The 17,511-nt window shown below is 40.1% G+C and overlaps 1 protein-coding gene across 2 annotated transcripts; it reads left to right on the top strand.

Moving 5' to 3' along the window:
* Positions 1-766: 766 nt before the first annotated feature.
* Positions 767-16,716, top strand: LOC111273951 (cell adhesion molecule 4). 2 transcript variants are annotated; one of them, XM_022855980.2, is made up of 13 exons: positions 767-1,410; positions 4,825-4,948; positions 5,402-5,534; positions 6,784-6,874; positions 11,244-11,357; positions 11,665-11,821; positions 12,186-12,274; positions 13,548-13,653; positions 13,809-13,887; positions 14,083-14,203; positions 14,421-14,532; positions 15,747-15,895; positions 16,094-16,716. In XM_022855980.2, the coding sequence occupies exons 1-13, from the start codon at positions 1,350-1,352 to the stop codon at positions 16,195-16,197; spliced, it is 1,440 nt and encodes a 479-aa protein (XP_022711715.1). In that variant the 5' UTR covers positions 767-1,349; the 3' UTR covers positions 16,198-16,716. The 2 variants fall into 2 exon arrangements, with proteins under 2 accessions (XP_022711715.1, XP_086823595.1); XM_086967469.1 differs by lacking the exon at positions 767-1,410 and adding an exon at positions 3,651-4,170.
* Positions 16,717-17,511: the final 795 nt, after the last annotated feature.

Genomic DNA, 17,511 nt, shown 5'->3' with positions numbered 1-17,511 from the left:
TGCTCTGTCAAAAAGAGGCCTTCCTTGTTACTCTATGGAACAGACAGACGTCAGCACGGACAGCTCATCTCGCTTTATGCAGCAAGCACTGTATTTTACTATTCCCCCAGTCAGTCACTTCGATGAAGCGTCTTTAACGACAGCCAAAGCAAAAAATTACCCATTCGGGAGCTGGTTCTATGAACATTTATGAAATTATATTGCTATATTACATGGCACAGACAACTAAATGTAAAAATATCTTTTTTGTCGGATCATACTGTGTCGGATTTCTGGGGACCATTCTATCATAAGAGAAGTATTGTAAGAATTCGAACTGCTTGTATGCGGAGACTGAGACTGTTGTGAGCGGCTTACGAAGGCGGGGCATCAGTGGACTGCCTGCGGGGCTATTGCGATGGCCTTTCGTTGGACCCGCCCACACGCAGCCGATTGAGTCAATTGAGCGACCGGTCGGCCAGGCGGCCGGTTGGTGTATAACAAGGTACGACGTACCTTCTGGGGTAAAGGGCCCGCGGCTGCCGCGCATACTCAGTCGGATCGCGTGGCAAAGCACGTAATTCAAATTGTGGATGGATCTGACGGATCAGGGATCATGCACACGCTCGAACACGCAGTTATTCCCGCGCCAACCATTTCGCGCACTCACACGCTGCGCCCGTTCACACAGTCGGACAGACACTCAGTGGCATAGAGGTTCAGATCCACATAGAAAGAGGTACCGACCATAGATCGGATGTACTCAGGCAGTAACGGCGACATCGTCCGAAAGAGATTATCAAGAACATGCCGGCAATCCGTTCAGTGACGTAGCGAGATTGTCGTGAAATTGGACGTTGACATTAGGCAAACGCCGAAACTCAGATCTACTTACGCCCAAATTTACGGGTCTCCCAGTGTCTATTCAAGAAGCCACTTACGAAGAAAGACGATGCGTTCCTAGCTAACACATTGCTTTTGTCTATGGAAATATTCGCTAATACACAGATTGGTCAAGAGGCACAGTGGCTACTTCCGGTTAGAGAGTATCAAATACGACGATTCCGCAATCACAAAAAGCTCAAACGAGGTAACACAGGAACAGCCAACAACAGCTGTTGTTGCGGCCGCGGGCGGCACGCAGGTTGGCCACAGTATCGGGATGTCCTTTGTTTATTTCGTTGAATAGTAATAATTACTATTATCAGTTTTCAGTTAAAAGGAACATTCAGTGAAAACATGATAGTGGAACACGATAATTATATACCTACGGAGTGAGTAAGACGTTTATCATTGATTGTTGTACTGTAAAACTATACGTATACTTCAGATTGTCTTCAAAGTGTCACGTGAAGTCGACTAGGGAAGAAATGAGACTGTTGCCATTTGTAATATTTCTATTTCTACTTGACGGCTACTCAGCATCCAGTGGTGAGTACAGAAACAAAACAATCAAAGCTAGTGTTTTTACCTAAAATGCTATATATATATATAGCATTTTAGCTAATATATATATATATATATAATGTTTAAAAGAAACAATCACAAATCGAGGTTTGACCATTTGGTTGAATATTTTTTTTTTATTTACAAAGTCTGCATTATGAATGGAGCTCGTCAAGCATAACTGAGCTAGGAAGAAAAATTTACGTGCAGATCCTTAAACAAGGTTAGGTTCATAATAACGTCCTAACAAAACAGACTTCGTTGAGCATGTGTGAAGTAAAACTGTCAATAAGGCCGAATTAAGTCGGAGTGAACTTCATTGTTTGCTTGATCTACAAGCACAACGCTGTTGTATCTGTTCTCCGATTTCAACTGAAATTACGTAACGGTGAAATAATTCTGTATTCGATCAAGCCGTAGCGATTGGCCATAGCGGTACTTCGAGCTGCCATACTGAACCAAAAAATATCTTCAACCGTTTAAGCTACCCCGGTCAGTTCTATAGCTAGTTCGTATTGTGCTTCAATATTGGTATAATTCAATATAAAACTTCAATGTGATGCTTGATATCTTGTAGCCCCCACACAATGGAAATTCAAAAATACTTGTCAAAATCCAAGTATATATTGGTATTAAATACATTTGAGTGAAAGTTCTATCTGTTTGTTAAGAGCGGTGTTATTCAGTAAATCGGGTACACGTAGAGATGAATCAGGTCTAGCTACGCGGAATAGAAGACTACTTGTATTTATTATATTCACGCCTTTCTCCGACGTACTGTTTGGCCGAAGTATAATCTAGATTTTAATGTTACTTCGGGGCTTTAGTCTAAACCCATAAAGGTCCCATAATAAAAATGCTCTGGTTTAATTTGAATCTTTTCGTTTGGGCACATTTTGGTATTGCTATTGTAGTATTTTGCTGGGGCTGTATTTGACATTGTTGAATTTGAACGGTTCTATCATTGCCAAGATGACGATGCGAAGCACGCGATAAAGCAGGGACGCGCCAGGCCACTTCAGAGTTATAAGCACACCGAAGTTTGCCTATAACTTTCAGTGCAACGTGCCAGAGATTGCCGGTTGTAGATAATATATTGCTGACGTGGCCAATGGGTCAGTAACCCAGCGTAGCGAATTAGATTTGACCAGGCCTGTTTGGGAAACTACAGGCCATGGGTAACTAACCATTGGACTTGCCAACTCACCTGGAACAATTAAAGCCCTACGGCAACTGGTTGCTTCTAAAGTAATTCATTTTCAAAAAAAAGTGCCTTGCGCATTACGAAACAAATGTTATTTAACGCAGATCTCTACTTTTTCACTGATACTAGGACCGCGTAGGTATAAATCTTTTCTCTAATAATAATTTAATTAATATCTTTCAATAAAAATAATAAAGTGACTTTTGCATAAACGTATAAAAGGCCAAGAGTGCGTAACCGCACTCTTGGCCTTTTATTTGTTAGGTAAGTAGTCGTGGTATGTCCACTGTTCGTAAGAAATGTTTATTCCTGCTTTTGAAATTTTCAGTTTGCTCGTACCCCCAAAGATTTATAGCTTTCCGCTTTAATTTATATGTTTAATTGTATAAGAGCCTATAGATTGATTTATTTAAAAGCATTATTTCATAATTTGGCGCGAAACACAGACGGTACAACAGAAAATACTAACTTAACTCATAAAAAGGCTAATTTCAAAAGACATCAAAATGAGACTATAGTCAATAGCTACCGTCATATAATTATTGCCTGGTTTCACTGGAAAACAGATAATATCTATTCCATCATTTCTATTCCATCATTAACGTAACATCACGTCCCTATACGAACATGACATATGTATAGAAATATTCTTTGTATTATCTTTACTTAGTTTATTGTTACTATCAAAGATTTAATGTAGAATAGAGACATTTGGTTTACAACAAGGGCGCGAAACTCGCTAATGTGAATAGAGCTGGTAACGTTGTAGCAGAGTTGTACGACACTGACCATTAAATAGGCAGTCCAATATATTAGTGATTGGGTAGATCAGTTTTGTCTTTTGCCAGATCGCCGTAGACCGGCTGTCTTCGGTCGTCTATGAACGATAATCTCGTTGCCCACAAGCGGCAGGTGAATCGAAGCCCATTCAGACGAGCAGTGGACACCTTCAGGAACAGTGAGATCTTCTTTCACCTCAATAATCTGACCTCTCTGCGTCACCTTCCGTTCAGAGCTCTACGCCGCCTCATACCATTCGGAGGTAGCTAACTCAATGCGACTTAAACTCCGATTCGTTTTTTTCAACTCCACTGGCTCCACTCGCCACATTTATTTATCCTCCATCATCTGCAGGGCAATTCTCTCTCTCTTTCTCTCTTTTTTCCTGGATCGTTTCTCCTCAAAATTCTCGCTTCGCCCCACGTTATTTCGTCTCAACACATATGCGCGGCTCCCCGTCCCAACCATTCTCGTCTTTAGATTGACTTCGACCCGAATCGTATGTAGTGAGTTACCCGTCTGTATCCGGCAGTCCAACCTAATAGAAGGCACGAGACATCATTTGAGTGTTTTCTCTTCGAGAAGAAGTCAGGCACAAGTGGGAGTTCGGTAGCCTTTGTGGGCTGTTCGATGGCGGTAAAAGGGGCGCCCTTTGCATCTCTCGTATTTATTCAGTTTTGCCACACAGAATACGATTTCAGTCTACGAAAGGAGTCGCTCGTTGGATTGGGCGCCGGCCCAAAAATGGAATCAAATTCTAGGTGCAGTATATGAGCTACGTTGGTTGGCTCACGTTCACTGTTTATCCAATTGCACTAGGTATCCGCTCTAATTTGTAATTTTCTTGGTTAACTTAGCATATTATAATTTTAAGAAAATCTTAGTGTGTTACTCATCTCTGTAGCCTATCCCTACAACTTACTTTGGGCATTTTCAGACAGTCTGTTAAAAAGGAGCAGAAAAAAGTGCAAAAGTATAGGTTTGATGAAAACTAGCAACTTACGTGTATATATAGCCATATAGGGTCAGCACCGATTCTATTTCAATGCTAGCAACGACGTCCGAATTTACTTTTGAAGCAGTCACTAATAACTTACCCTTTGCCATCTATGTCTAGGAAATAATATTTGCGTTTTCGTAAAATGCTTCCATATATGAATGATACACATTTTGATTATACGCATTGTCGCCTTACTGCACGCATGCGTTCGTCAGAGATCCTGATACTCCCTATATTAGGACGGAGTAATTTAACGGCAGGAAATGCGCTATTGAAAAATAACATTGGCTATGTGCTATTATAAATACGGTATAGTCCATTGTTACGTCACAAATCAACTAAGAGTGCTTCTATCTGCACTTAACAGAGCCTTATTTCGGCGGGAATTGATTCCGTTTCGTTATGTCTATTGTAGATTCGAACGTGACGCTGGTAAGAAGCTCAGAACGCTTTCAGGTGAAGTGTCCTACTGTGCCAACTAGAAAAAGGGTTCGTGATATCGTATGGTTCAAGGACAATCACACACACCCTATCTACAGGTAAGCAGTGCCTTGGATTCTCTTCATATGAAGCTCTGTTAATTTGGCCTGCGATGACTTTCATCATGATCGTCTATAAGATCTGCTACCTACGTTTGGTTAGCACCGAAAAAGAAAACTATAGGTACTAGGATCCATACTATATCTGAGTGTAAAATCGTATAGCTTCTTTTGTCAATGAACAAAAGTGCTAGCTAAGCAGAGGAGGAACAATAATATCCATTGTTCATTCATATGAGAGTCCTTAATTAGGGGGCTTTTTTTTTACACTTGAAAGCGGCCTAGCGTGATGGTGAAACTTCAGTACGATGCATTCTCCTGAGTCATATTGGGATAGACGCTGACGTTAATATTAAACCGGCCTTAGAGGGTTTTCGAAAACGAATTATTTTGACATACATTATGCGCTTGTTTGCAAATTTGATTGTCCTGGAAACCCCAATATATGTCCAGATATAGTGCTGACAATGCCGTATCATTGTACGGTCACCCAACGATACACCAGCATCAACCACTAGAAATGTGGAAAGGTCGCGTGTTCTCCTTTGTTGAAGACAAGGAACAACCAATGCTTACGATCGGCAAGGTAAGAAGACGCCTTCCCTCAAATTATTACACAACATCATGACAAATATAGGCATATAGTTCCAGTATGGACAACTATAACAGTATTACGAGTGGAATGAATGAGCTGTGGGTCTCTAGACGTTCGATAACTGTCTTCTCTGAAATAGTCGGCAATTAAAATCTTTCTAGTACGACCAGTAAACGCAATAATCGACTGCTAAATATGAACGAAGTAAGTGCCGTATCTGGAGGCCCTTATTCAGGTCAAGCCTATTTTAGTTTACTCATTTTAGTATTTATCTGAGGCACTGATCATGGAGACTGCTTACTGCTGCCATTTCGATGTATATTCGCTACGCTAAACGGTTATTGCTTGTCTGTAAATTGAATCATACATTACTCGTACGGAATCGTCAATTACTGAAGACGTCCTCGAATATAGAATGCGTCTATCTATGATTAAGGTTTTCAAACCTGACCATTAACTGGTTATGGTAGGATCGGCAGGACTACAGGGCTCCTTTGGTTGCGTCAATTGTAGCATCTCGGCCTCCGCCGCCGAGAGGTTAGAGCAGTGGATTAAGAAGTTCTACCGCAAAAATTGAATACAATCCATTGACTGTGTGACACTTTTGTGCTTAGACAAATATTTATTTAGTACTTCATAGATTATTTCGCGTTAATTTATTTATTAAACGGACTTGAAAAGTGAAAACGTCATAAGAAATGATGAGAATGGCTAAACGACTCCAAAAACACAGAAAAATAACGTATTGAAGCTTTATATCTTATAATAATTAATAGCTAATGATTTCTAATAGTACATCTTACTTTTTTTCATGGTGACGATGCAACAATTTAATTAAGGGCGAGTGCGTAAACATAGATAATAATATACGAGATGGGAAATATGAGCAAGTAAAGAGATGATGTTGTATAAAGCTTTGATTTTTAGTGTACGTAACTTCCCTGTATGTACTCTGCACAGAAATTCTGTGCCTTCCGCCCTCCCGATAACTTTCTAGAAACGACCGGGATAATGGCTGACCACAACATCTGGCAATTTTATGGTATTGAACTTAGGTTATTAGGCAGACAATTTCTAACTTAACATTTGTGCACAGCGCGCATCAAAACCCCTTAGGAATTAGTAAAAGATAATTTTCAATGATTAAAAGGTAAGAAATCATCGTGTACTAATATATAAAGTCAGTTAGGTTTTCAGGCCAATATATTCAAATCAGGTTTCATTCTCAATCATACCTCAGGCAAATCCGAGCGACTCGGGGGTATACGTTTGTCAGGTGACCCTTTCAGATCGACATTCGTTAGCGACTTCGACCACTGTTCTCATTGTTGGTAGGTATTTATTTTCAAGATTAAAATGCCCATTAGAATCCTGTATATTTCGCTGTTTCGTAAACACAAATATTCTACGTCCTTAAGCACTAACGTGAACGAGAACTTAAGCAAACTGCGTACATCAACTTCTTTTTCAACTCTATGTATTTCTACCTTCTAGTTCGAACAAATTAAGGACATGGCCTATGTGTGTAGACCTAATATGATTCAAACGGTAGTATGTCTGAGTAGCCAAATGGATGTACGGCTGGATCAAATGCAGACCCCTTCTCCTACCTAACTGTCGGCCATATTGATTTACCTCGAAGAGGGTAACGAGATTAGCGTTTTCTCATCTTGCTCGATACTACTAATTTATGCATACCAATCCGCATCAGCAGGAAAGGTAAGCGGAATTGGCAAGAGAAACTTTTAACCTACTGACTATAAATTTGAATTTGGTCGCCCTTTTCCAATCAAGCCTCGAGTATCGTGATACAATGAGAGCAGAATTAGCCTACGCTATAATCGTGTGGGAGGAATGAATTATCGCGAACAACCTCAAAGCCCATCTCTACCAGGCAGGCTGGCCCCCAAGGACAATCCGCAAGGAGGAGAGCAAAAGTTGCAGGCCATTTCAAGATCCCTATTGGGTTGCCCGAGGGCGGTATAACACGGACGGCACGGTATCCCTATTCCAGGCTAATTCCTTGCTAAATGCAAATTAGAGACACGATATGCTGTCAAGTCGAACGCACTCTATGAGTGCTCGATAAATCTATTCTTGAAATAGCAGGGTAATTAATTGTAATCAATGGAAGCAACGCATGATGCTTAGGCACTCTTATGGAACATTCTTTGCACATGATTATATACCACGTGTTTCGAGGAGCTAAGTGTTATACTCTGCGTTAGGAACGGTACCTTCCTCTTGCAGGCTTTGATCATTGACACTGTATATGAGCCGACTGGAAAATTCCCAGATAAACTTCTTGTGAAATCATCATGAATTGGCCGTAAATTGTTTATACGTCAGCTAAACGTAAATCGTTCTACGCAGGTAACCAATATAACGTATGGCAAATGCATTGACCGAAAGCGTAGCATTATGGAATGGGGGCAATATCGTATCTGCTATAGGAATCACCTGTCATTTTAATACCTCTGTTTACATATGAAGCCCTCAACTGGATCCGGCTATCGATAGATGAAAGAGCTGCACCTAAAAATGTGTTAAAGACGAAGGTGGCAATTAAGCCATCTGTTCCATTTAACATGGCTAGCCGATTGGTCTGTAATTAGTAGAGAAAGTTAGTACTGGCCCCGATGTTGGGTCCGTATCGCTGGCGTTCTTTAATTAATCTTCCTGCATCGCCCAACAAAGGTGCTACTGCACTTTTGCTTGGCGGGCTGCAACATAAGTGAGGTTTTTCTGCGAACATTCTTATACAATCATCCCACGGTATACGATTGTACCCGGGCAAAACCGCCTACGAACTCCACACACGATAGCTGCTTTTCGGACTGTGCACTCTGATGTATTCTGTTTTCACTCAATCAGGAAAAGGCAGCGGGCCAACAAAATGCTGCAGTATCGTATATAGCGGCCCACTGAAAGAGAGCCAGATACCGGTTTTTGACTTTGAAACTTTTGCCCTTTCAGCTCAGCTTTGCAAAGCGATTTTTTTACTTAGCTTTTGCTAGTAAGTGCGAAACTCATACGCGTACGCTTCTTTTACTCTGCCCTGTTGTCGGACAATCGCATCTACACGGATGTATCTAACTGCCGAGCTGCTGTACTGCATAAGAAATCAACGTGTTTATTTAAGTGGACGTTTGGCGATTATTTCTGAACCCAACTAGGGCCCTTTAGGCCTCGGCTGCCTTCGACACAATTGGAAAAGTCCTCCCGTAGCTATGGTACAGCATCCGAATATGAATTTGTTTGTGGACAGCATTTGACACGCCGTACATTCAGAAAGTATTTATTCCATACAGCATAAAACGACCATACTTATCATTTCTCTATTTATCGCGAAATATGCTAACTTGTCTAAATGAATGTATCTTTCAAACCAAGCACAGCCCCCGTCCTCTTCCCTATAATGTTTCGTTCTTCTTCCCGTGCATAACCCTGAAGGAACACTGCCGTTTAGAGTTAATGAGGAAGAACAGCCAACTAGAATAGGGCGAATTGTAGTACAATGCTCTGGGAAGCCCCTCTATATATTTATGATTGTTCATATGTAAGTATATAGTAACTGAGGTATAAATACGTTAGAAAGAAACGTATAATGGATGATTTTGAACTTGTCTACAGAGAAGATGTGTTCTTCTACCCCTTTGGAGTCCCCCCATTGGATTCCGTTCAAACTTGGCTTGTGGAGAGGGTGGAAGTAAGCGCACAGGCGAGCAAAGTAAAAATCTCAGTGAGGAGTATGGAACTAGCCCCCAACGGTGGAACAGCTGAAGGGGCCGGCTAGTATCAAGTAGACTGGCAGTCGAGCTCCACCTCCGCAGGTTGTGCTCGGTTACAAACTATAGGCTCCAGACGGGCACGAGAGCCCTAACAAGTCTCGTGTTCGCCGCTGGATGGACTGAGAACGGCGGACGGCCTATTGAGGAAACATGGCGTTTGGTCGGTTTGATCGAAAACAGAGCGCCGCTTCGTCAGCAGCTATCTAGTTCGTCTCATCACATCTCGCCATAGAATGAAGAAACAGGAACCGTGCATGTTCACAGCAGCCGCACTGATCGTGGCCCAGGCATCATCATCATGGACATTATTAGCAGCATTGCGAGCAAATTACCCCTTTCGTGTCGAAGAGGCAATAATATACGACTGAAGAGCATACTCAAACAAAGATAGCGCACACCGTTCGTGTTGGCATTGTTAACGCATATACCGGTTCTCGTCAAATAACACAATGTATAAGAACAATGATATTCACCAAGAATCGCTCTCAGGACAAATGCCATTAGGTATTACCGTTACTGGTCGATGGATCCTAATAGCTGGGCTTTTAAACCCGGTAGGGTTTACTCGTATCGAAGTCTTTTTTATTTGTTTTTACTTCGCCTCGAATAATTGTGCTTCTTTTTAAAACGTGTGCCTGAAGCAACGCTTTACTGCAACACCGGAGCGTCAACACATAATATAAATACGCTACGTAACATTATCTCATGAAAATTCATATGCATCATTTACAAAAATGTTATAGTTTACTTTGACAGCTTTCTGCATCTATACTGCCTTGCCCACCTGAATAGTCTCGTCTTCCGTCCTACATGACTTCATGAACTCGTCGATACTTCGGGTTGCCCTCACTTGAACCAGACGAAATCAGCCCATATCCGACTATCTGCTAACATCTTGGCCCAGCCAAGCGCACCCACGAGCTATGGCGATTTCTTTCCCGTGTCATAATTCGATAATTGTCTTCGGGCGTCTTTTGTTCCCCTTAGAACCCAACCCAGTGCGAGCAGAGGGCTCGAAAGGATCTCTCCGACAATTTGATAGAGTTTACGTGGGTGATTCGGAGCAGAGAAGGATCAATATGCTCGTCTCATACAGCCTTATCGTGTAACATTATTAACAGCATGAACTAGGTCCAATATGAAAAAAAAATTTGCTGGACAGATACCCATGCACTTTGGATTAACGTTACTTATATTGTATTAACTACAATACTGAGTATCTGTTATTTACATATTGTAAATGACTGCCTAACGTACTTATTTGCTTACGCACTATTAAGTCAGAGAGGTCTCTTTTAGACGAATACTAGTCGTGATGATGCGGAAACGAAATCTGTCCATTAAATCAGCGTCTGTAACGCTATACATTGAATCTAAGAACGTTGTTCAGGAGTAGGTGTAGTCCTTTTTAAATGTATCTCAAAGGATCACCTCAGCATATGATAAGATCGCGTCATAATATACTATGAAGTGATTTATCTTTTCGCGAAAACCATTATTTACATTGTCATTTTTCCCCAAAATTGTATTTTTATTCCTAAATTTGTACTTCAAACAAATGTACATCATACATAAGAGAATTTCGAATTCGATGAGTAAGTGAAACTTGGAACTGCTCATATCTATTAACGCGATTAAGATACTGACGTTAACAGTTACGCGTTTAAGGTCTCGGATTTGATAGCCAGTCAGAACGCAGTGATTTTTTTATCTTAATATAACCTCACATAGAACTTAAACGATTGATCATTGCAAGTAGCTTGCTGAAGCCATGTTTAGCCTTAACTATTGCACTGTCACCATACTGCGGAAAGACCAGCGTTCAGAGATTCAGATGAAAGCTTTCGTAGATCATGAAAGCAAAAGAAAGACGAGCATCGCTAACCCATTATGGCGATTGTTTAACTAGGCGACTCGAATCGTCCAGAGTTGTTTTATACGGAAACAGGTCAACGCATCAAGGCTTTCGTGGGGCCTATGGTCGAAGGTGATGATTTAAGGGTAACCTGCGTTATACAGAGAGGTAGGCAATTTGTTTCAAGTTTTATACCCAATATCAACAATATTAAAACGAGCGTCTCATAAGATGCTCGATATAATACGCTAATTGATAACCAGTCATAGTTTGCCTAAGTCTGGATTAGTTATCTTTCATTGTTGCAAATAAAAACCAAAACATTTTCTGTGTACCAAACGCGATGTGACGATCGTAAAAAAAAATGCATAAATCACATTAAAGTAGCAGCAGGTTAGCCCCAAGAAAGAGAGCCAACATTGACATCAATATCTGTTACTGTATTAGTGACGGTTGTGTTTCTGCCGTTTCATAGGATTTACTCTGCAGTGGTTTCTGAATGAGCGTCGGATTTCCGAAGGTTACCTCACTACAAAAAGCGCTACAAGACTTTCAGCCGGAGTTCGTATTGCCGGCCCATCAGCCAATTCGTCTGTTGTCCAGAGCAAGCTTTGGCTTAAGGCTCTGACCAGGTCAGACCCAAACGCAGCTCACAATGCTTTTATACAGGAGAACAACAATTCCATAGAGTCCTTCTCAATGGCAAGCATATAGTGCTTTATCTCAGACCATTTCGTTCGCAAGTTCCATGAACATGCACGTATTCCGTATACACACGTGCCCTCATATCATTCTCTTGTCTCAATTGTGAATATTCAGGACTCACATAGGCAATCCACAAAAATGTACAAGTTTATTGCAGAACAGAATAATCAAATTCTAATTTATGATGTGAAAAGTTACATCAGTCTATAAACGTTCTAATAACTTGGTAGTGACCTGATTAATACATGTCAGACTCGTTAAACATGGCTTATGTGTTATATCCATTGTCAGGGATATGCATGGCGCCGTGTTAAAATGCGCGGCATACAACGAGGAGCACAATTTGACCACACCGGTATCCGCGGCTATATCACTGTGGAGTGAGTACAATGTTAAAGGCAGACTATATAATTTTGTCATGAATGCTGCTTAAACCAAGAAGTGCTCCTATCGAAAATTTGAATGTTCCTAGTAGTGCTTCTGATGAAATTATGGCAGACGTTAAGCAAGAGCAACACGTAACAAGTCACTACCACGAAAAAGTTTCGAATAATTCCAAAAAAGTTTGCATCCATAATGTCTATAGAAGTGCGGTAAAATCGAATTATGCTGGAGCGGTTGATTGTAAATGGTAAAAAAAAATAAAACAGATATGACAATTTGTAAAAATGAAAACACAAATTATTCTCGTCGCTGCCCTTTACCAATGACAATGTTAGATCACATACGTCCTAAACTACCTAGCAAAAATTAGGAGGATCGAAAGGGGGAATTTAAAATGCCCGGATGTTGTAGAACTTCCTTGATGGTTCTAAAAATGCAAAAGATCATTCATCGTAATGGGTCTACTGAAATAGCATGGTAGAGAAATGATCAAATATATATATACTACCGCATACCTAATTTACCGATATTACTCTAAAATAGAAATTATTTGTTCCAAATATGGCCTAAGACGATCAATACTTAGTTTTTACCGTCCTAAGGGGTTGCAGCATTCCTGATGGGAAAATGATCCTCCTGCTAACGTTCTTTAACTTCCCAATAATTTGCTCCAAGATTGTCATTGGCAATACGATCCCTTATGTATCGTAGACATAATTAGCACTATCCATAAATTGCTTTCTTTTCACCTTCTAATCCCCACTTGCCTCACGATAATGACTCAATTACAAATGGAAGGGTTTACTACTTTTGACGATCGCCGTTAGTTCGAATGCAATCTTGCAATCCCTAGCTTTGCTGTTACCAGATGTATGCCCTTTCTAGCAACATGGAGCGCAGGTAAATAAGACATTTAATTTGATTTATTGTCCGAGCAAAAAAAAAAGTCTTAAAAATGCCTCCCATTTATATATTCAAAAAACCGTGACGCAAAAAGGAGCGCAAAGACGTCATTCATATCGTAAGGTTATGTATTTGCCGTGTATTATCCGGTTTGTGTTCAAAGGCCCCCCGTACATAAACATGTACTTCTTGGGTCTTGCCTTCCGTTTATTTAGAAAGCGTAAATTTTCTATTTATTCGTATGAACGACACAAGCGAGCTTATTCTATTCTCATCCGTCTTAACTACCTATATTTCATATCTAGCTAGCTATAGATGGGTTGATTTTTCTAAACGCACTACTTTTTTGTTATTTATTGTATCTAGCTCGTCCAGCGGAGATGCGCATCCAGTCTCGAACTTTTTCCGCTGGAGTTCCAGCTAGCGTTGAGTGCGAGATTGTCGGATCTAGGCCGGTTCCTGAAGTAACGTGGTTCGTGTGTGATCATTACACTAAAAGTTATATTAAAGAAATCCCGCCACAATCGAGGTCGTTTGCTATAAATAAGCATTTAAACGTATTTGTATTTAGATTCTGATTTTCTAAGTCTGAAATGATGGTTTACTATAAAATGAGTTGCACTCCAGGCGTATTTCTGGCCGGCCAGGACAACTTGCATCGACCTTTACGCACGTTTCAAAGGACAACGCGATTACTACTTCTGTGGTGAGTTTTAAGTGACAACAAAACCAGAATAGTTCAGCCAGGTTGCGCACTTCTTTTGAGAGCTCAGGACTTTGATTTGAATAGGCCATGCTTCAGAGGCACAACCTTGCGTTAAAGATAATAGTGAACTAAATTCGGCAATTGGGCCCTACACAATTACCATTACATACCTCTTAAATTGAATTTCTACCTTAGGTAACATTTGTCCCAACAGAAGAGGACCAGGGCAGAACCTTAATCTGCGAGGCGCAAAATCAGGCCCTTCACAACTTCCCTGGAAGTTCGGCTAATCAGACACTTGTTCTCAATGTATTCTGTAAGTAATAGCAGAAAATTAAAAAAAAATCCATATCGAAAGTATTTTTGTAAATAATAGCAATTGTCAGCCGATTCCTGATAAACATGTTGCTTTGCAATGAACCAACGATGTAGAAAAACGTCAACTGCATTGTCAACTGGGATAATTCTATAGAAGACACCCTCCGTTTCCGAGCCGTTTCGTTACTTGTCTACACTTCAACTTTCGTTTTCAGATAAACCCAATGTAGAATGCCATACAAATCGGTTAGGTCCATTGGAAGAAGGGACAATATTGGTGATCTACTGTAAATATCGCGCGAATCCGGAAACAGCTGAAATTATCTGGTAACAATTTTTTTTAGGTTAGGGCAAAAATGATAGTGCCAAGCGACTTATTTACAACCCCTCGCCGCCCGACTTTCTCTAACCTTTTTTGTATGAGGTCAACAAAGAATAACTAATGGCCATATTTCCCTATTCAAGTACTGCGAACTCGCTAGGTACTACTTTAGAATAAAGGGCGAACTCCATATTTACCGTCTGCCGCACAGGTTTCCTTCAGGGTCTATTTCTTCTGTACTTTTTATTCGTAGGTATTAAACATGCTATTCTAGCAAACGCTAAATAAAAACTTATAGTTCCTAAATAAGTAAATCTTATAGTAGATAGCAGTAGATAGATCTTATTAAGTTCAAGTAATAAGTTCAAATTTCTCTTATTACTGGTCAGTTTTACGAGGTTGCTGTCAATGTAGCTGCTACCATAATGTCCTTTCGTTTACCTAACACGTTAATCCATTGTTTCATAATCAGGATGCTCTAATTTATCTATAAAGACTCTGTTATTCAACAACTTTCATATTGCTGCGAAATCTAGCGTTTATATCTAATAAGACATATTGGAATTATAGAAAGTACTCGACATTATTGTATACGTAGAGATTCTTCAACAAGTAGTATTCATTAGAGTACTATCGCTTGACTTTGTGACTAAAAAATACCTTTTTAATGGTATTCGTGCTTCGTAGCAGGTCTAAACTTGCTAGAGTATTGGTTAAATGCGTTACATATGAAGAGGTCCAGCAGAATTAAATAGTAGACTTAGCTAATGGCGGGTCGAAAATCCCAAAAATACAAATGTTCAAAACCGTAAAAAGCGCAGAAAGTTTTTTTTTGTCTGGACGCTAAACTAACAACTGATAACCTATTCCCCGAAACGACCATTAATTTCCTTATCAGGAAACGAGCGTAACAGAAATGTTGATGAACTTTTGAGCAAAATGGAGAAGGTTTTTGCCATCTCGGTAAGGGCTCATCCTGTGTGCAGACGTGGCTAATAACCACCTTTCGTCGAATTCTGATTCGCTATAATGAGTTTATTGCTTCATTTTTAATGGAGCTGTTTTTTTGGCAGCTTCTTTGTGCTAGACCTAAGTGATTTGGCGAATAGAATAATATTTACAAATACGATTTTTACACAAATAATGTTCAGTCTTTTAATAAGCTTCAGATGTATTTGCAAATTATTTTGGTCTACTTCGTGTTGCCCTTCATGTACAGGTATAAGGACGGGGCCCGCCTCGAACGAAACGCTCCTGTGCTTGTAGAGCATTCTGTTCGAGGTAAACACTCAGGACGTTACTCGTGTGAAGCCGTCAATGCCGAAGGCGCTGCAAGATGTCAAGAGATTGTCATCGCCGTGAACTCAGGTGATCTCAGAGGCGTCTTTGCTAATTACTTCCACCGATAAGATCCGCTAGAAGTTTAGACCATGGGCGTTAGTTATAGGAAAGATTAGAAACCATTATTTACGTGTGTAATAGCTGCTACAAGTTAGTAACTTACTTCTTGTTATGTTGTTTTGAGATTTTCCATAATTCTTTTCTTTCATTTCATTGACATTTCAGCACCCCAGCCAATTGTTTCCCGATCGTCGGTATCTCATCTCATACTTGCCCAAATGATAATCGTCTTTGCCGTTGCCCAGACGCTACTGCACCGCGGCTGCTGAAAACGAATTCGACAAAAACTGGCAGCCAAATGGCTTTTTAAGTTGAGACAAAAGTCTTCGTTTGTGAAAACTTATCTTCTCAGTTAACACAATGTCAATAAGACTGATCATTATTAATAATGGTATCAATAGAATACATATAAAATCAAAACGAATACAGAATTAATTATAATGTAATATATATATATATATATATGAATAATGTAGCAAACTCAACAGGACCCTGAGCGCAATAACTTAATAGGAGGTATGTTTGGAAATCGATTGTTATCTGGAAACTGTAGAACGAGTTTATTTGTAGTCGTGTTTCATAGATGATACTGTTTAAAAATGTGTTACTATCAATGGGTAATGTACGTTATCTTATCTGTATGTATAGCAAATAAAAAATGCTACATAATCAGATGTCAAAGGATTTAGATAATACAGACGGGCAAGTATATAATAATCGTTATTAATTTAAATATGCCATTGTGTTGGTATCAAATATGCTAGACAATAAAAATAAATAAGACACAATTCTAGTAGTCGGTTTCATTTGGGAACAACATACTGACAGTGGACAAGAAACAGAATTATCACGCTCTCCTAATAGATGAGTTCAAATTAGAGCTAATTTCATATAGCCTGCAATTTGACAGACACAGCCCACGGTAAAGCGGCGCAAAGGTTCATACATCGTATTGCGTACCTGTTTTGAGTGAGTTCGTAAATGGTAAAAAGCGAAGAACGTTAACATAAAAAGCTTTACTGGACAGGGTACGATAAGTCTCTAGCCACTTTGCAGATTCTGCCACGTTTACGGAGAGGTCTGCCCCTTGAAACCGATTTCGTCTTTGCGAACCTCTGTACTATTTATATATCTATTTCTGATTAGTTAAAACGGAACCTGTTTGACAATCGGGTGCAACATTATTGTTTCTTATCTTCTGAGTCGTACTCTGTATATATATATATATATATATATATAACACTGTACATCCATTACAATTTGTGTGATCACCGCTGATTGCCGCGTTGTAGTAGACAGACACATACCAGGAAGTGGATCGGTGGGGCCCGGTGGCGTCAGAGAATCGCTAGGGATGATAGAATCAAGCCGCGCCGCTATCATCATCAATGAGAACATCGTCTATATTATCATCGCTGGAGTCATGATTCGGTCGAGACGCAAGCGAGCCATCAAGAGCAGTCGTTGTCAATAACTGTTTGTTTATCCCCTATCGGCAGCTCGACCTAACGCCATCGTCAGGATACGATACGATAAAGATTGGATCCAAACTAAAAAAAAATTGCTACCCATCGAACCGGTCC

Source organism: Varroa jacobsoni, unplaced genomic scaffold (assembly GCF_002532875.2).
Source record: "Varroa jacobsoni isolate VJ856 unplaced genomic scaffold, vjacob_1.0 scaffold_239, whole genome shotgun sequence".
Classification (NCBI taxonomy): domain Eukaryota; kingdom Metazoa; phylum Arthropoda; class Arachnida; order Mesostigmata; family Varroidae; genus Varroa; species Varroa jacobsoni.
The sequence above is the reverse complement of the archived record's forward strand: the minus strand, read 5'-3'. Positions and strand labels throughout refer to the sequence as shown.